The sequence below is a fragment of the Polypterus senegalus genome, chromosome 9, assembly GCF_016835505.1.
Source record: "Polypterus senegalus isolate Bchr_013 chromosome 9, ASM1683550v1, whole genome shotgun sequence".
Classification (NCBI taxonomy): Eukaryota; Metazoa; Chordata; class Cladistia; order Polypteriformes; family Polypteridae; genus Polypterus; species Polypterus senegalus.
Window position 1 is genome coordinate 126,504,979 of NC_053162.1, and position 19,923 is coordinate 126,524,901.

General features: G+C 38.0%; 1 protein-coding gene across 2 annotated transcripts in view; it reads left to right on the forward strand.

The window, feature by feature from the left end:
- pex5 (peroxisomal biogenesis factor 5) overlaps nucleotides 1–19,923 on the forward strand; it is a 60,421-nt gene that overhangs the window by 19,876 nt on the left and 20,622 nt on the right. The window contains exons 2-8 of one of the 2 annotated variants that reach the window (XM_039763781.1): nucleotides 2,440–2,609; nucleotides 2,692–2,727; nucleotides 2,821–2,944; nucleotides 6,524–6,767; nucleotides 6,858–6,948; nucleotides 12,967–13,071; nucleotides 13,258–13,347. In XM_039763781.1, the coding sequence (XP_039619715.1) occupies nucleotides 2,472–2,609; nucleotides 2,692–2,727; nucleotides 2,821–2,944; nucleotides 6,524–6,767; nucleotides 6,858–6,948; nucleotides 12,967–13,071; nucleotides 13,258–13,347 (828 nt within the window). In that variant the 5' untranslated portion in view covers nucleotides 2,440–2,471. The remainder of the gene's footprint in view (nucleotides 1–2,439; nucleotides 2,610–2,691; nucleotides 2,728–2,820; nucleotides 2,945–6,523; nucleotides 6,768–6,857; nucleotides 6,949–12,966; nucleotides 13,072–13,257; nucleotides 13,348–19,923) is intronic. The other variant, XM_039763782.1, reaches the window with a different exon arrangement.

Genomic DNA, 19,923 nt, shown 5'->3' on the forward strand with positions numbered 1-19,923 from the left:
ATTTCAGTAGTGGACACTTGTTTATGAATGTTTAAACTCTCAAAAGCTGGATGCGAAGTTATTGATGAAGCCGGTTGTATGCTTACAACGCTTGACAGATGCCGAATGTCACTTCAACACAAGTCCTACAAATACTAACGTAATTGAAACAAACCATGAAACTCAAACTGATTATGACAGCAGCAATCCAAACTGTGAGAAAACAGTAAAAAGGAGGCGTGTCAGACGTCGTGGTACATTTTCTGATGCAGCTAGACGAAAACAACTTTGTGACGCTGCTGCCAAATACTCGCATAAAAATCCACAAGTTAATAGACACGCTGTCGCTAAATACTCGCAGGCAAATCCGTAAGTTCATAGAGACGCTGTCGCTAAATACTTGCAGAAAAATCCACAAGTTAATACACATGCTGTCGCTAAATACCCGCAGGCAAATCCACATGTTAATACCGGGAATGCCTGTTAAACATCTTAGATTCACGAGTAGCGATTTGGGTAGTGAAAACTTCGATGAATGAAACCTGTTATCTTTACAAGAGTTGACAAACACGGAATGTAACTTGAACACAACACATCCTCCAAATATGAACCTGATTGAAAGAAATAATGATGATCAAATCCTTGATGACAGCAACACTCATAACAGTGACAAAACAATTACATTGACAATAATGTTAACGTTACTTTTAAAATGTTTCCTTTTCTTTTTCATAACTTCTTTAACACACTACTTCTCCGCTGCGAAGCACAGGTATTTTGCTAGTTTAATATATAGTAACAAATTATGCATAGACTCAGATTAACAGTAGTATAAATCAGTGTTATCCTTATTGGGAAAATGTGATAATATAATTATTGATGGGTTAAATAATTGCTTCATTCTCAAGAAAAAATTAATCAACTAACTATAGGAGTTTGGTGAATGTACAGCAGGTATTAGCATGTCATCTAAGAAAAAGTTTTTTTTTGTTTTTTTTTAATCCATTAAAGTGTGTGAAATAAATACAATAGCATGTGCCAAACGGTAGTAAAATTTCACATAGCCATCATAAATATAAAATCCTAGCCGAAGCCCGCCGTAGCATACGGCAGTGTAAGAATAGGAACGGAAAATGGTGAGAAAGGAATTCAGTATAACAAAGGCTTAGGAAACCACTGTCACAGTATAACGAAAATAGCAAGGAGCGAAACCAATGCCAGTGGTCGAGAGAGTACCTTCCTGTAGCAGGCTACGGAAAACATAGACATATATAGATAGATGCCACATCCACTGTGTTGCCCAGTCGACACGATAAGTCAGCGTGTCCGCCTTATTGCGAGTGGTAAAAGTGCCATTTAAACTAATACAGGTAAACGTGGAAACCGGGTTTTCTGATGAAAAAACAATAACGTTTTAAACAGTATCTTTTACATACAACAGATTTTGGCTAATCGTTTACATGCAATTATTTATATCCATTTAAACACTAAATGCATGCTTATCCCATGGTCTTAGAGTTGGTGGGCAGGGCTCTGTGAGTTGGCGGGCGTGGCTGTCTGTTTTGCTTGCGCTCTCTCTCTTGCTTGCCCTTAGTTAGAGTTGACAGGCGGGGCTCTGTGAGTTGGCAATCGTGGCACTCTGTCTTGCGTGCGGTGTAAAGTAAATGTGGCTCAGAGGCGCATGTGGACTTTTGCACAGACGAAAGCGACTGAGGCTGTTTTTGGTGAGTTATTGCGTGCCTCGAGAGCGACGCTGGACTCGGGAGGACGGTTACAGTTGGCATGCGTGGCTCTGTCGTGCGTATCCCATGACGCGGTAGGAGGGTTAGAGTTGGCGTGCGGGGCTCTGTCTTGCTTGCGCTCCCTGTCTTGCTTGCGCTCCCTGTCTTGCTTGCGCTCCCTGTCTTGCTTGCGCTCCCTGTCTTGCTTCCCTGTCTTGCTTGCGCTCCCTGTCTTGCGTACCCTTAGTGAATTATCTATCTATCTATCTATCTATCTATCTATCTATCTATCTATCTATCTATCTATGTGTATATATAGATATAGATAGATAAAAGTGTCATGAGATAATGAAGTATGTACAACTGACTATTACATTTTATGTTAGTATCATGTGTTAAACCTTGTAGTTTTGAATAAGTTGGTTTTTAAAACAGTGTAACAATTAAAAATGGGAAAAGTGAATAATGCTATGGGAACAGTTGTGGCTGACTAGATAGCACCTACAAGTTAAATGTAGTTTCTCTTGCTCAGAACTGAAAAAAACTAACAAAGATGAGCAGATAAATGGATATGTGTATTATTATGCAGCATATGTGTGAAATACTGGTTCAGGAGCTTTACTTTTAAAAAATAATTTGTAATTTTTATTTTTAAAGTTTGTGCTGGGGCATAGGGATGTTTTTTACTATCCATGAAATTTGTTGAAGTTGCTAATGGTTTTTGCTTTTAATATTACAGGTGTGTGACTGGCTGATAGCAGAAGTGCGGCCATGGCAATGCGTGAGCTGTTTGATTCTGAGTGTGGGGGGGTGAACCCCCTAATGAAGCTGACCAGTCACATGACCCAGGACAGAGGTCTACGGCCAGAGGGTGCTGTGTGGGATCAAAGAGCTGGGGCATCTCCAAGTGTGAGTTTTTTCACAATGAAATTGGAATTTAAAATCTTTTTTTTCTAGTTTTAAATGGGTAAATATACTTTTCTTGCTTCAGATAGCAAAGCCAGTTGAAGTAGCCACAGATGATGAGGTAAGCAGTAATTCTTCCTCTGTTTGATCTTCAGTTTTTTGTTTGTTTTTTTTTAGCTTTTCCCCCTAGTTATTAATGTATTTCTATTCTCAGCTTGTTAGTGAATTTCTGCAAGATGCATCCCTTATCCGTGCCCCTCACACTTTTAAAATGGATGACTTGTTGGCAGAGATGCAGGAGATTGAACAAGCAAATTTCCGACAGGCTCCTCAACGAGGTACATTTACACTACTTCAGCTCATTTTACATCTTTAGGATATCTTACGCTTCTATTAAGAAACAGCCCAGTAATTTGGTAGACACAGTAAGAATTTTTATTCTGGTATTGCAAAATCTGTGGAACATTCAACAATTAAAGTGAAGTCATCTGACTTTTGCCTTTCCTTTCATGTTTATTTTTGGTTTTCCTCCATAACTTGCTAAGTAAATGGAGGCTTCTGCATAGGAATCTCCTTTAAGAATATCTTTTGATTTTACAAAGTTATGTTATTTCCACACAGTTTCTCCTTGGACAGTTACTAGTAGCTTTAACTTAACATCATTCCTTTTTTATTCTTATTCAGTGAAATCTACGGCTAAAGAAAACTCCTCTATAATAATATAGGTTGTTAAAAGCTACAATCAGGATTTAAAATATACTGTACTAGACCTAACTGTACTGTATATTGGTAATTAAAAATTAATTGTATTCAAAATGATGAGTTAATACCCTTTGTTTCAATAATGTTGAAAGAAGTAATATAGATTTGTTCTGAAATACGTTTAAGCCAGTACACTAAATAATACATAGGCTCATTAAGTTACAGTATGCATCGTTGGACCCACTGTTACTTAGTTTGTATGTGTTTATTTGCAAATATACGAGAAGCATATTAATTTTTGTCAGCTGTTTTGATAAAAATCTACAGTGTAACTAAATTTCTTTTTTTTGTTCAGCATAATATACGGTTATAATTTCACAACAATTTACTTTTAATTACTTCTTTTTTCAAATCAGCCAGAAGAGGTCATCATCCTGAAAGCCTATATATTGGACCACCTTCTGCTGCAAACAAACTTATTTCAGCTTTAGTTGAAGTCTTACCTTGTTTAATTTATTGAGTTTATTGCTTAGTCTGAGAGTAGAGTGCCCTATTGAGAGCTGGTTTCTGCTTTGAAATTAAAGTGTTGTTAGTAGAGACCAAAACCAAAGATTTACAGAAAATGTTATTTTTGGCAAAGCCAAGTTAAACATTTTTAATGTTTTTAAGACCTGTCGTCAAGTAAGACAATATCCACAGTTTGGTCATACAGTTGTACTTTAAGTAGGTTGCATAAAGAAAAATAAAACATAAAGAAACAAACTTTAGTTGTTGATTTCATAAAAAGGTTCTCAGAAGAATGTTCATAATGTCCCAATCTTTCTAATACTGCTATTTCTGGTGCTGACCCATTTCTGAGAGCATACTGTAAGATTGCATTAGGGCTAAAACAACTAGTCGTTGTAATCAGTGATAATCGATTATTAAAAATGTTGGCAATGAATTGCTTTCATCAAATAGTTGGTTATGTCAATTGTGGCACGTGACAGTCTTCATTTAACTGTCTGCACATTTGGAAAATGGCAACTGTAAGCAAGTGACAGGGAAGAGAGGGTGACCTAAGACTTCCAGAGTTTGGAAGCACTTTACTCTTAATTGGGTTGTGTGGGGGGGGAAAGGTTGTGATTTGAAAAATGTGTAGGTGTGACGTTGTGTTGCACAACAGTGACACACAAACGTTTGAAAAAGAAACATACTGTTAAAGGTTTTGTGGAGAAGGAAGACTTGCCATTGGCCTGGTAAGTTGAATGTTACTTCAGATTTATGTAATATACTGTAGATATATGACCACAATGTTTACTAGGTATAATGACTTGACTTTTGGTTTGTAGTAAGGAATAATCTGAGTCAAACTTCACCCTCTACAATGCGAATAACAATACTGATGTGACACAATTTGATCGTAGGCGATAAAAAATTGTGTCTGTAGCTACTAGCTTGTAAACATTCACTTGCCATATTGGCTTTTTTGACGTGGTAACTCTGCTAAATTATGGTGCTGCATTATATCCTTGCAAACAAATGTAATGTTAGCATGTGCGTGTTTACAAAAACTGGATGTGAAGAAATGAAAGTCCCTGTCTGAGCAGAAAACTGTATTTTTCAATCTCGGATGCAAAGAAAATTAAAGAAGTTGGTACAGTGCAGACAGAACAAAGCAGTGAGTGCAATGGTGAAGCCTGAAGTACATCAACTGCGACTGAAAAGCTTATAATACCATACGGTCCGGGTAGATGCGTGAAAGTGCCAGACTAGTTACCTATTTGACTTCAACTACTTTTTATACAATCAAGAAGAAGATGTTATGATGCAGAAGGACTGCTGCAGCAAACCTAGTTTAGCAGGTAAAACAGATTTTGCGGCAGGATCATACAGTTTCAAATGTGAAAATCTAACCGCTCACTCTCAACAGCAAATGATATGCAGCATGCAGGGATAGTGTGTTGGCTGCAAGAAAACATGCCAAGGAATCTGCAGTGGTAATAGGATTCTAGACCCAAACATGCGAAAACAAAGTAATTATCATGCAAAAAGATATGGACTTTCAGGTAAAATAAGCACAGCATATTGCATAGCAAAGGAAAAACCATGCTTCACACAAAGGAAAGCACTTGTTTTGTTGCAACAGCAAAATAGTCTGGGTATTTCTCCAGACATATGACAATGATGTCTGTTGTGCTAAACTAATTTCAAACATTGCTGCAGACGTAACAAGAAAAAGAAGCTAATAAAGTCATGATGTTACAAGAGACTCTTCTGTGGTGGAATATTCTGCTTGTTGGATATTTGCTTGCAGCTTTGCCAGTAGACCATCCCTTTCATAGGGTTAAGAATAATATATATTATATAAAATAATATATATATATTAAAACTTATATGTTTAATTTTCAAGTGTTGGTTCGATGTGATTCTGAATACAAATTGTGAGTTTATTTAACTATTGGATTTTTTTTCTTTTAATTTTGTATACAGTTTGCATGTGTGTTATTTGTGGGTAACAAATTATATTTCTGGGTGTAACAAATATCCTGTTTATTAAATCTGTAACATTGGAATAAATCATCTTTAAAATCTGAAACAGTAATATGTAGTTCTATATTGTAATAAGTACTGAGATTGATTAGAATAGCGAAAAATTGTATCTTCTGTTTTGCCCAGCTCTTTAATGATCAGAAAATTGGAGAGTAACATTAAAATTATACTCACCAGTGGCGATTCTGTCTTTAGTGTCACTGTAGAGGGTTGTAGTTATTAGTTTGTGTTGAATCATGCAGTATTTTGTGGAGGCAGTTATCTGTTGATAACTCAAAGAATCAATGAACCTAACCTTAGAACAAGTTGAGTATAAATTTGTCCACTTAAATTGTTTTTGCTATATAAATGTTTAAAACAAACTGTTTAAAATTTCTACAAGTATGTAATTTTTTAAATACTTTAAAACAATTTTTACAAACTTTTTTTGTGGTGAAAAGTTTCTTTTCGTGCACTGCATTTGTTTAATTTCAAATTAAAATCTGTACTTTTTTTAAAATTCCATCTGATTTATCGACAAAATAATTGTCACGTTAATCAATAATTAAAAGTGATTGTTAGATGCAACCCTAGATTAAATATAATGCGGATAGGTTGTAAGATTACAGGAATTCATTGTTGAATGTTCTTTGAGTAACTGTATGAAAGTTTTTTTTTTTTCCCTTGTTTCTAACCATCTACAGCACCAGGTGTAGCAGCTCTTGCTCTCTCAGGAGACTGGGTTAAAGAGTTTCTTACAGCAGAATCACCCACAACTGGTCAACCAATCTTGGATCCAACAGAGGCAGACTGGACAAGAGAGTTCATTGCAGATCCTGCTGATCCAGCTGCTCCTGTACGCTGGGCAGAAGAGTATCTCGAACAATCTGAAGAAAAACTGTGGCTGGGTGGTTTTGAGAAAGAAGATGAGACAGCTGATAAAGCTTGGTAAATAATCACATTGATTTATTAAAGACATGTTTGTTCAGTGGATATTTTTGTTTTGTCTCAGTTTATTTTTTTTCTCTCCACTTTAAGGACAGAAGAATATCATGCATCTGATGAACTTCGTGAGGCAGCCAATGAACTACTTGAGAAAGTAGATGACCCAAAACTCCACAATTCCAAGGTAAGCTGAGCAATAAGTAGTATTTTTAAAGTCAGTTATTTTTTCACAGTCAGAGCACATTTGTTTTCTCCAGAAACCTTTTAAGTAAAATTGTACCTATAAATTAAAGCAATTTCCCCTGCAAATTACAGTTGTGAACAGTGGGCCACCAGAAGAAATATGAAACAAAAACTTTATAAATGACATCCTCTTTAAAGTGCCAAAGTTTTCATGTTTAGTTCCTTCTGAATTTTGTAAGTACTTTTATGACAACAAAACAAAGTCAGTAGTAATTAACTTTTATCACAGATTATTGGTACTATTACTTCAAAGGTATGATAGATATACACATAGATAGTATGCCCCAAGAAATTTAGATTTATACTGAAGCTCAAGAAATATTATAAAAAAGCAACAAACCACTCAAATACACACAATGCAATGCAAAAAAAAAAACTAAATGTATGAGCTAATAAGAGGCGGTCACAGTGAGATTTTATGCAGATTTATTGCCATTGATATAAAGGAGCCACAATAGCGTTTCTACAGAAACTTCTGCTGAATAATGTTTTGGCTGAAAGTCCTCAGTGTTAGTGTGTCAAAGAAAAGATCTGTAGCATTGTTCATAATGGCCCTCGATTTTGTTTTCAGTCACTCTCCCACTACTATCTTCACCAGGTCAAGAGTACATCCCATAAATGAGCCTACCTTTTTAAATCAGCTTGTTGAGTCATTGGACCTCTATTGAAGTGATGTTACCTGTCCAATACACTACATCGTAGCAAATCGCACTGGCTTTCACAGAGTTAAAAACCATGTAAAAGATGTCTTTACTCCCATTAAAGGAATCCTAAGAAAAAAAGTATTCTCTCTCCTGGCATATATACTAGCCTATCACGGATGTGGTCCCACAAGTACTTGTAGCAGTGTACCTCATCCACTCCCTGCATAATGACAGGGTGTAAAGGCTCTTTGGTGCATGGAAAGTTAGTAACCATTTACTTGGTTTTGCTGCTGATAACTTGTGGACAGTTCTTTTTGCATCAGGAAACAAAGTTCTACACCTGATTCCGAAACTTTATCTCATCCTCTGTGTCAACACACTCAATGATTGCGGAGTCATATGAGAAATAAGTCCAAAACATACATGGTAAAGAGAAAAGGAGAAAGAACTGTTCCTTGTGGTTCTGCAGTGTTCATGTCCTCATCGGGAACATAGTCCAAATAAACTGCAATCTTCTGGGCAGAGAGTCCATTATTCACAATATCATGCGCTCATCCACATGTATATCTTTGTAGTTACCCCTTAACAAGGATGGCTGTTTGAACTGAAGGTACTTGAGAAATCAAAAAACATAATCCTCACAGTGCTGTCAGCTTTGTCCAGGTGAGGATAAGTGCTTTGGAGAATATTGAAAATTGTATCTTCCACTCCAGTCTTTGTCTAGTAGGCAAACTATAGTAATACCAAGTAATAAGTCATTAGAATAATCAGGGACCACCCTCTCAAAGGTCTTCATAATGGTGACATAATAGCCACTGATAGTTATTAGGTGAAGACATGCCTGTTGTCTTTGGGCCTGGAAAAAATACAGTATGTTTTCCAAAGCAGCAGCACTTTTTGGAACCTTAATGACAGACTGGACAGGTAGTAGAGGTTACACAAATTTGGTCAGCACGGTCCTTAACTAGTGGAGAACTGACTCCATCTGATCCTGCAGCTGTTCCTTTGTATAGCTTCCTCAGTTGTCTGCTCACTTGGTCATCAGGTTTGGAAACCCCATACTATTCAAGGGACCCACATTTTCTTCTCAATTCACAGTAGTAGCAGGTATGGAGTTTAAATGAAAGGGATGCAACAGACATAATTGCAAGCACAATAGAATATGAAAAATACTTGAAGTATAACAAATGTTTGTAGCTGTAAGACATGATATTGCCTTGAAGCTATAATGATTTAGAAATGTGCAAACCCCAAAAGTAAAAATAAAATGAAAATGTGGAGTATCCATAGTTTCTGTTAAACCTCTTTTACTAAGCCTAATACTTAAAATTGATGCCTTTTATTTGCATACCATATATACTTGTGGATATGTTCTCCTGCGGATAAGTCAGGGCTTCATTTTACCGTATAGTTTCTGGTATTTTATAATGTCGGTCGTATAAATTGAATGCAGAAAACTCACGCTATTGGTCCAAGAGATTGTGATATGCTAATGCCCACCTGAGAGAGTAACGATCCAGGGAGTGAGCACACTGCCTTATTTTTTCTATGTATGGTGCCTACGTGACCACACGATAATATCCAAACTATCCCAAAGCAACATTTGCACTGTTTTGTGTTTTTTTAGTATCTCACACCCTCATACACCTTTATCGTAAGAGCATCCCTTATCTATGATGGAGCGTTTGATCAGAAGAAAATATGAAGCTGGTTTTAAATTAAAAGTCGTTGACGTGGTGAAAGAAATTGGTAACTGCACTGCTGCAACAAAAGTTGATGTGTCTGAGAAACTGATGCGAGATTGGAGGAGGCAAGAAGATGTAAAAAAAAATGTATGTCTTGCATTTTTTCAATGGCGTATAAGTCGGGGTCTGATTTTATGATCGATTTTTCGGGTTTCAAGACCCAACTTATACACTAGTATATACGGTAGATGTGTATAATTGGCACAAAGCAATTTGTTGCTACAGCTCACAATAAACAAGCCTGTTCTCATGAAAGCTGTTCATTTGATCCTTCCAGATTTAGTTGTTTCTTACAGTTTAATTTGGATAAATGGAAAATGTCTCCAAAATGCCATGATTTTCCAAAAATATAACCTTGTATGGTCGTGGAAAAAAATGTTCTATCTTTAAAGAAGTCAGTCACAGACACCAGATAAGAATGCAGAACATTTCTTTATTTGCACAGAAGTAATCACAAATGTCTCCGTCCATGGAATGAACAATCAGTTAAACAATTCATCTGTTTTTATACATTTTCTAATTATATTTACCTCATCTAATACATCACGTCATCTGACTCTTAATATGTACAGGTTTATTACCTCCTCCAATCAACTAACACTTAATAACTTCTAAGTATGATGATAAATCATTTTCAGCCACTATTTGATCGATGTAATTTTTTTTCTGTGTTCGATTTCCTACTTAGTTCACAAAATTATCAGACTTCAAAAGTTATTAATTAGTTTATGTTGCAAATGACTTGTACAACAATGATCAGAGATAGAGTCCTTATAACCATGCTTGCATCCACATCTTTACATTTATATAGTGCTTTTCTCACTACTCAAAGGCTAACAGGGTAATTCATATAAAATATATTTTATTGTTTCCTACATAAAGTCCCTTAAATTGTTTCAAAGGTTATTTAGATAAGCAGAAATGATCTTGAAATATATCTATTAACATTTAACATACAGTGGGTACGGAAAGTATTCAGACCCCCTTCAATTTTTCACTCTGTTATATTGCAGCCATTTGCTAAAATCATTTAAATTAATTTTTTCCCTCATTAATGTACACACAGCACCCAATATTGACAGACAAAAAGAATTTTTGAAATTGTTGCAGATTTATTAAAAAAGAAAAACTGACATATCACATGGTCCTAAGTATTCAGACCCTTTGCTCAGTATTTAGTAGAAGCACCCTTTTGAGCTAATGCAGCCATGAGTCTTCTTTGGAAAGATGCAACAAGTTTTTCACACCTGGATTTGGGGATCCTCTGCCATTCCTCCTTGCAGATCCTCTCCAGTTCTGTCTGGTTGGATGGTAAACGTTGGTGGACAGCCATTTTTAGGTCTCTCCAGAGATGCTCAATTGGGTTTAAGTCCGGGATATCCTGGACAAAAACCTTCTCCAGAGTGCTAAGGACCTCAGACTGGGTCAAAGGTTTACCTTCCAACAAGACAATGAACCTAAGCACACAGCTAAAATAACGAAGGAGTGGCTTCACAACAACCTTGTGACTGTTCTTGAATAGCCCAGCCAGAGCCCTGACTTAAACCCAATAACCAAGTCTTGAACCAAGTCTTCAGGTATTCATCTTAGCAGTCTAAATTTTCAGAGAGCAGGAATATCATGAAGTGAATGTATTCTGTGCGGCGATCCCTGCCTGCGCCTCCTCTTAGTGCAAGAGGAAGTCAGTTTAAGAAGCGTGTAGCGATTAACATGGCTCGTAGAACACTTAACACAAAGCATTTAATGTGCTACATAACTTATGACAGGGTTTGAGAAAATCTAGTAAATTAAATTTTCATTTTAAGATGAAGTTTAGTTTACGATGTTCTACTTTAATGACAAATTACAAGAATAAGTCGACTTTATTCTCATCATAAGTGTCGAGATTAAAGTAGAAATGTCGAGAATATTGTCAACATGTCATCACACTGTTATACAGTACCCAGGTACATTGCACAGTTTTGAAAAAAAATAAAACAAGTACAGCTTGGCTTGCAGTATTATCCAGTAGTATAGAAACAGTATTCACACTTTTGAACATAATGGTCCACATCCAACCTTTTAAAACCAAAGTATCTCCAGACAACAGACATGGCTCCTTTTTTCGGCAAAAGTTCTTCTGTGTCATCATGTTCAACTTTATCGTCTGCTACAGCTTCAGTTTCGGAATGTTTTCTGTCCATTTTCACCACTCAATACCTCTACTAACGCATGTACTCTGTTGCATGCATGTTTAGTGGTGTAGCAGTGAAAAAGGTCCCCCCGTTAAACAGTTTCCCGCTGCGCCACATTCCGAAAATTGTTTAGGCTATTTAAACCAGTGTTGCGGTATAAGAAACACTCATATACTTATGATATGGATTTATGTGGCACACAGCCAATCTGTGGGTACCAGAATTCTGAATGGGTTGTTGGGGATCAAATATTTGTTTCTCTCAATGAAATGCAAATCAATGTATAACTTTTATGTAATGTGTGTGTTTTAATTTTTGGTTGATATTCTGTCTCTCACCACTGAAATGAAACTACCATAAAAATTGGAGACCATTTCTTTGTAAGTGAGCAATATTATAAATTCAGCAGGGGATCAAATACATCTTTCCCTAACTGTATAGATACATGTACAGTGTTTCAATTAACACAGCAGAACATTCTTGACTTTGAAGTTGACACATTTTACTGTTTCTCTGGTTCCCCACTATTCCTTATTGTAACATGGTGGGAAAGACTTTATAAATTTATAAACAGAGCCTCACTTAACATTAGGTTTCTGAGGCCAAACAGGGTTAAGCTATCATAGTGCAAAAATAACTTCACCTTCAAAACTACAGAATTAAACATTTCATTTTACAAACATCTTTGATTTACAGTAAATGCTAATGTGTTATATTTAACTTACTTAGTAACTCCTCATTTCACAGCATAACATACATGTTATGATAATTAGTTACTTGAAATTAGTCAAAGAGGGAGTGTGGTTTTGTGAGGGGATTTATCCTCTGATATGACTGTCATCCAGTCCAGGAAAGATCCTGCCTTGCATCTGCTTAATGTGCTCCATGTTCTCAGTCCTGTAGTGAAAAACACAGCTTTAGAAAGTGGATGGATTCTCAGGATTACTTTATTTCTTTGCTTAAATTTCTGTTTTTTTGGTTTTTTTTTATTCTTCCCAATTAGGATTGTCCATATTTTGGTTGTTCAATATATCTGAAAACCCTGGGCAAGGTTTTTTTGTGGTGATTAATGCAGTTTCTCTAATTTTGCCACCTTTCAACACAAAAACAATTGAGCTATGCGTATATGTATATATGTATATATAGTCCTGTCCTACTTCTTTTTTTAATATGTACGGCATCAGTACAAGCTGGACTGTCAGACAGTTGAAGAGCATTTTTAGTTATCTGTTTGTGGTTCTTGTATAACAAAGTAAACTGAGGCCAGTCTGAGAAATGTTTATCTTTCTCATTTTATTCAGAAAGTAAAAATTTTCCACGTTGAGTATTCCAGATTTTGCAGGCATCCACGACTACTAGACAGACAAAATAATTTTAATTCAATTTCATTTTGTAGTTCCTCAAGTTCATTAGACAGATCGGAGATGGCGATGTGACAGTAGAGAACAATGAAGTACGCCAAGCTGTGCAGGGAGAGTGCTGGGCAGCTCAGACTAATGAGGTAGGAGCCTTGAGGAAACAGAGTACAGGCATATGTAGAGAATTAATAAGTAGGGATTAAGGGACCATGAACATTCAGGTTCAGTATAAGAGACCGCAGTTCCCCTTCTCTCTCTCTCTCTGATTCCTTTGCTTTTTCATTGATTATTCCTTAACATAACTATGATATTTTTGTAAATCTTTCTAGTCATCTTTAGAAGCCTGGGTTGATGAGTTCACTACAAGGGGTTCCCTGTCTACTGATCCAGAATTTGAAAAAACCTGTGCTGCTGTTGAGGTGAGTGAGGAAGGAGTACATTTCCTACACGTCATTGTTGTTTACTCTATATGCCAACAGTAACAAGGCGTACACTATATGGCCAACAGTATGTGGACAACCTTCCAAATTATTGAGTTCTGATGTTACAGCCACACTCATTGTTGACAGAAACATGAAATCTAGCACTTAACCATGTAGTCTTCTTTGGCCACCAGAGGGCATTCCAGCTCTCCAAACACCCGACACAAGTGTAAAAGCACAAAGAGAGTTTTTATTCTGGGAAACTCTTCCCCAAGAATTTCCCACCACAGCTACAAATATAAGTAAGCACAATAGCAAGCACACAGCAATACTTTTGTCTTCTCTCTCTCTCAGTCACTGCCTCCTCCACTCCTCCACACTAGCTTTGTTCTCCTTCCTCCCAACTCTGGCTCTTGGAGTTGAGGCAAATGGCTCCTTTTATGTAACACCCAGGAGTACTTCTGTGTCCCTTAAGAATTATCTGAAAGCACTTCTGAGTGAGGCAGAAGCCCCACGAAGTAGGGCTCCCCAATGGAAACCAACAGGACTGAGTTGGTAAACCCTCAAGTCCTATGATGCCCTGTGGGAATGGGGGCTGCCATCTAGGGATCTGGGGGAAGTAATGCCCTGTGCACACACTGTCCCCCTGTCCTTCCATTGCAGAGGCGTCTCAGCCGTCCCTCACACTGCATTGACAAACATTGGCAGTAGAATGGGTCATACTGACGAGCTCCATGATTTTAAACCTTCCCAGAGTTTTCCACAATGCTATCTTTTCCACAAGGCAGTACATGATATTTTTGCTCTGTTAGCTAACTATAAGTGCAATTTATGTGAGTTAGAAGTATCTATGAGCAGCAACAGCTTAGCTACAAAACAGTAGACCACACAAACTCACAGAGTGGATCTGCCAAGTCCTGAAGCTCATAGCATGTAAAAATCAACTATCCACAGTTGCATCACTCATAACAGAGTTCCAAGCACAAGAGCATTTTGTCTGGAGCTTCATGAATTTGATTTCCCTGGCCAAGCAGCAGCACACAAGCTTAGGGTCCCTGTGCCATCAGCTGGATTGGTGTGAAGCATGCTACCATTATACTCTGAAGCAGTATGAACATGTTCTCTGGACTAACAAATCATGCTCCACTATCTGACAGTCTGATGGATGAATACAAAGACATTTTAGATAACTGTGCACTGCTTGTGGCAAGAGTTTGGGGAAGGCGCTTTTCTGTTCTAGCATAATTTTGCCTGTTTACAAAGCCAGGTCCATAAAGACATGGTTTGACAGGTTTAGTGTGGAGGAAATTGAGTGGCCTACACTGAACCTTGACCTCAGTCCTACGGAACACTTTTGGAATAAATTGGAACCCTGGTTGCAATCTAGGTCTTCTTATCCAACATCAATACCTAACCTCACAAATGATTTTTCGGTAAATGAGCACAAATTCCAATACACATGCTCCAAAACCTTGTGCAAAGCCTTTCCAGAAAAGTAGAGTCTGTTACAACTGTAGATGGGAGGTGAACTACATTTTAATGACAATATTTTTGGAATGGGACGGCCATTATGATCATCTGGTGTCCATGAACTTTTGACCATATAGTGTAAGAAGACATCTTGTGTAAATTTTTAATTTGTACTGTCTCTTAATTTCATGTGAAATCGGAGAGTGTAGCACAAAAATTATTCTGTTTTAAAACTTGAAAAGTAGCACACGCAAACACACCCAGAAAGAAGATGCGACATTCCACTATTTCAGTTTATTTGTATCTTAAATCATTATTACTTTTGTCCATTTGTTTGTTTGTTTATTTGTTTATTAGTTCTCTGTACCAATTTGTAGAGATGCTTCCAAATGCACTTGCTATAAAGCTCAGGCCTATAAAATGTAGATGTCCCCTTTTTAGTGTATGGCCTCATTAAAACACTTGCCAGGGTCAGTTTGAACACCTCAAACTATTTTTATATCTGTTGTTTTTTAAAGATGATCTAATTTAATGAGCTTAAGATACTTTTTGAACCATTTCTTCACTAACAAAAATATTTAATGGGAAAACCATTTTGTGTATATTATTAAAACACCACACTTCCCGTTGTTGCAGTTTTCCTAGTAAATCAAATGTTGGCACAATTTATTTCTCATACTTGTTGCAGTTAGAATTATTATTTTCATATTCAACCTTTAATGCAGAAAATAAAAATATGTATATATTTATTAATGCTTATTTAATAATATTAAATAAGTATTGAATGACCTAAGTGTTGGAAAGTCATTTGGAAGTGACAAACTTGTCAGGTTGCCTCTACACAGCTTCATGCCTTGAAGACCAAAAGCATATGGCATTGCATTACTCAGGTGCAAGTGTGAAGGAAAACTGAAAAGAGCAGAAGGTTTTATTTTTATTTTATTTTATTACTTTTGTATCCTTTGATGTCTTAGTGTGTTTTTGAAAATTTTATACCAACATGTATATACTATTAGTACAACTTTAAATTCATGAGATTTTAGTGCATTTACTAAAAAGCCAAGGTAAAGATATAAAAGTGTTTTGGACTTAGAGGGTGTGTTGGGGTTTTCATGTAACATTTAAAAAGGCTTGCAATCAGCACATATGTCAAAACTGTTAGACTTCTCCTTTAAATTTGGGCACATACCCTGTTTATGAGCAGAGAAAAGCTGATGAGCCTGATGAGATTAACATTTATTTAATTTTCACTGCTGAGGTAATGATTATGTTTTTAATAATGATCATGACTGCACCACTGACAAATATAGGGTCATATATTCCAGATGTTTTTATCAGCATATTTAAAGTACAAAATGTTCGTTATTTTTTAAAATTGATTTTTTTTTTTAATTTTGTTATCTCTAATACATTGTCATGCATCACTTTATTATCTGACCACAAGAGGGTACTATATTTTCATTGAAAGAGCACATATAAAATGTCATGTACTGCAGTGCTGTTCTAGCAGTCATTTTACAAGTATTAAACCTTTTTTTCTGAAATAAGATATACTGTACTCTACAAAATGTATTTTGCTTGCATCTCTTCAAACATATTTATTTAGTACAGCTTATTTAAAATGATTAATTTTTCATATAAATGGTTTTGTCAGTAACAACTCTGTTTTACTTGTTTATAATTTACTTTTGTAATGCAGTTTTATGAGGGGTTATAATGAAGGTTGAAATCATAATTTTATAAATATTCTGTCTGTTTATATTTGTATAATATACATAAGCAGTGTAGGTTAGATGTAATTGCCTGCAAGGGAAAAAAAAGAAATACCCTGCACTTGCAGAGAGAATGCAAATCTGCTTTACAAGGGTGAGAAGGAGGACACAGCCAGGTCATGGTAAATTATGTAGTGATAGTAGTTGACCTGGAAGTGAGAATACCTCACAGTCTCTGAGGAAGATGCAGAGGTTTTCTTAAGGTACTAAAGCTCTGCGTACTGAGAGGGAGCAAAAGGGAAAAGAGAGAGGGGAAGGCCACAAAGGGTAGCTAAGAGGTTGCAATACCTACAGACCAATAAATAGTCATATGTGGTCAAAAGCCAAAATAATTTCCAATAACAGTAGTTCTGTAAATATAGTATTATCAGTATTAATAATAATAATCTTTCTTAATAAAATTTGGATCCAGTACATACATATTGTTTGTGGAGTGTTGGTCTACATGCCTAGCTTTGTTAAACAGCTGGAGGGTTTGAACATCAGTCTCTAGTTAAGGTGCATACAGTGCCTCTAAAAAGTATTTACCCCTTGGAAGTTTTTAGATTTTAAATTTATTCAATATTCAATTACATTGTTTTTAATTTGTTTTTTGTTTTTTTTACATTGATCAACAGAAAAAACACTTTTTAATGTTAAAGTGAAAACAGATCTCTGTAAACTGATCAAGATTAATTACAAAATAACCGATTGCCCAAGTATTCACCCCCTTCAAGTCAATATTTTTTGATGCACTTCTTATAGCAGTTTTACATTGGAGTCTGTGTGTGCATGTCTCTGTCAGCTTTATACATCTAGACAATGCAATTTTCCCCATTCTTGGTTTGGAGACGGCTCAAGCTGTATCAGGCTACATGGAGTTTGTGAGTGAACTGCCTTTTTCGCATCCAACACTTACTTACTTAGACTTAGTTCCTCCTGCACATTTCCGCACATCGTGCAACAAGCATCTGCCAGCGAGGTATATTCATATTTTGCCAACTGATGTCGATGTTCTTGAGGTCTTCATGCAGGATTCTTCTCCAGGTAATCTTTGTGTGATATAGCGGGTCCGCGGCTTCCGAAAAAAAGTCACTTTTTTTTTAAATCCGTATAGCCGTGTCGTTCTCCGTGGGCGCGATTGCACAACCGCGGAGAGTTAATGGGGTGATTGGAGCGAGTCGCACCTGCACATGAGGGTGTGGTCGTTCTTGTTTGCCTCATTGGCTTCCTGCGGTGTGTAATTAAGACGCTGTATTCACGGAGGCAGAGGGGTATATGTGTGTATATATAAACGAAGGTACGCCAGAGAGGGGAGAAAAATCGTGGAGAAAAAAAAAAAAAACGATGGAAAAAGAGAAGATGAATGGGAGACAGATAAGAGAAATCGTGAGAGAAGAGAGAGAAAGGCGAAAGGTTAAAAGAGAGGGAAAAGTGGATGCAGTAAGAGGTCGGAAAACAGCAGTCAGGTGGTGAAGATCCGGCCACCTGGAAGGTGGAAACGCCATGAGCTGGGGTCCCGCGAAGGAGCGATATTCTGTTGCACTCTAGGGGCTAGTTCGCCCCACTGAATGTACCAGTGAGTGGGGTGAGCAGGAGAGGTGCCCTCCCGAAGGATCTGAGGAGCGACTGCGGGTGCGCGAAGGATCGAAGGAGTAGAGTTGACCTCGGCGGTCTGGCAGTGACTTCCTGATGGAGGCCAAGACGGAGGTTAACTGAAGGCGCTCGTGGTTGTTGGCCTCCGCTGGCCGCAAGTAATGGTGAGCCGGGGAGAAAGAGAAGGAGGTGGGCTGGAGAGTAAACGGAGCGAAAGAGACTGCGTTTTAATTGCTCCCTATATTAACCTTGCATTTTAAAGGATTTATTTATTGTTGGTTTTAACCCCACTGGACACTTGATTTTTATGGAATTATTTATTGAACTTTGACTTTGCACTTTTTGGTTTTTGATTGTTTTGAATAAAAGCACTTTATCCCCTGGCCTTGAGAGATTTTGTCAGCTCATCTTGGTGACATTATCGACGGTGTTGGGTTCAAGGGCTCCTGAACAGCAATAGGAGCATGGAGTCGAACCTGCATCGTCACACTTTGTTCGTCCAATATTCCTTTTTCCCCCCGGGGGAACCCAGTACATCGCGATCTTTGGGTGCCAATTTTCTGGTAGGCGGAGAACATGCCCTGCAAGGCGCATTCGGCGCTCGTGGGTTGAGTCCGTGGCTGGCTGGTTGAAGGTCTCACGGAAATTCTGTATCCAACGGGCATTCTGATCTTCCTTGCTGAGGAGGATATCGCTGTTCTTGCTCTTGATAGGCACGTTGGCATTGCTCTTGGCGCCGTACAATGCGGTAGAGTGTCTTTGCGTCGTTTCTGTCGCCGTTCTTCTCCATCCACGCCTCCTTGTCTGCTTGACAGGCCCACTTGACAATCAAGATCTTGCCTATCTGACAGCGATCACTTCTTTCTCACTGGCGGCTTCACTTGGTCGTGATTGTGCTTCGCCTGTCTTTTCTCGTCAATCAACGTCCACGTGTGGTCCCAGAGCCAGCATTCACGTTGTGTCCCTCATCTGCATCCAATGACATCCTCGGCAGTTTCAATTACAACGTCCCTAATCTGCGTCCATTGGCCCTCGATGTTGGTGCCTACATCATCTTGCTGCAGCTGGAATCGGTTCCTCAATTCCAATTAGAAGAGGTCGCTAGAAGTATGATCTTTGAACTTCTCGATGGTGAACGGTTGGGCGGGTTTCTTTGCCGATGTCGTCTTCAGTTTAAGCCGAACCGTGGCCACTAGGAGATGGTGGTCCGATCCAATATCAGCACCACGATAGACCCTCACGTCCCGGAGTGATCATCTCCACCTTTTCCCAATGCAGATATAATCGATTTCGTTGCTGTTGTTTTCGTCAGGTGAGCGCCAAGTCTTCTTGTGAATGTTCTTCTGGGCAAAATATGTGTTCCTGATGGTGATATCAAGGAGGCTGCAAAGGGACAACAGGCGATCTCCGTTGTGATTGGTGTCCACCACTGATCCATGCGGAACAACCGCATATTCCCATCCTCGCCGGTCATCACTGATCTGGGCGTTGAGGTCTCCCATCAGAATAAGGACATCGTGCTTCGGAATGCCATTGAGTGTATCGTGCAGTTGTTCGTAGAAAGCATCCTTCTCATCGTCGCTCGCATCCTCAGTTGGTGCATATACTTGGACCATGGTTGTCTTTGAGTGCCGCGATTGGAACCGATCGGTGATGATTCGTTCATTAACTTGTGCAGCCAGCTGGTTCAGGATGAGCCCACCGCCAGCTGCATGCTGCTCAATATGGCCGGCGTATAGGGTGGTCTTCCGATCAC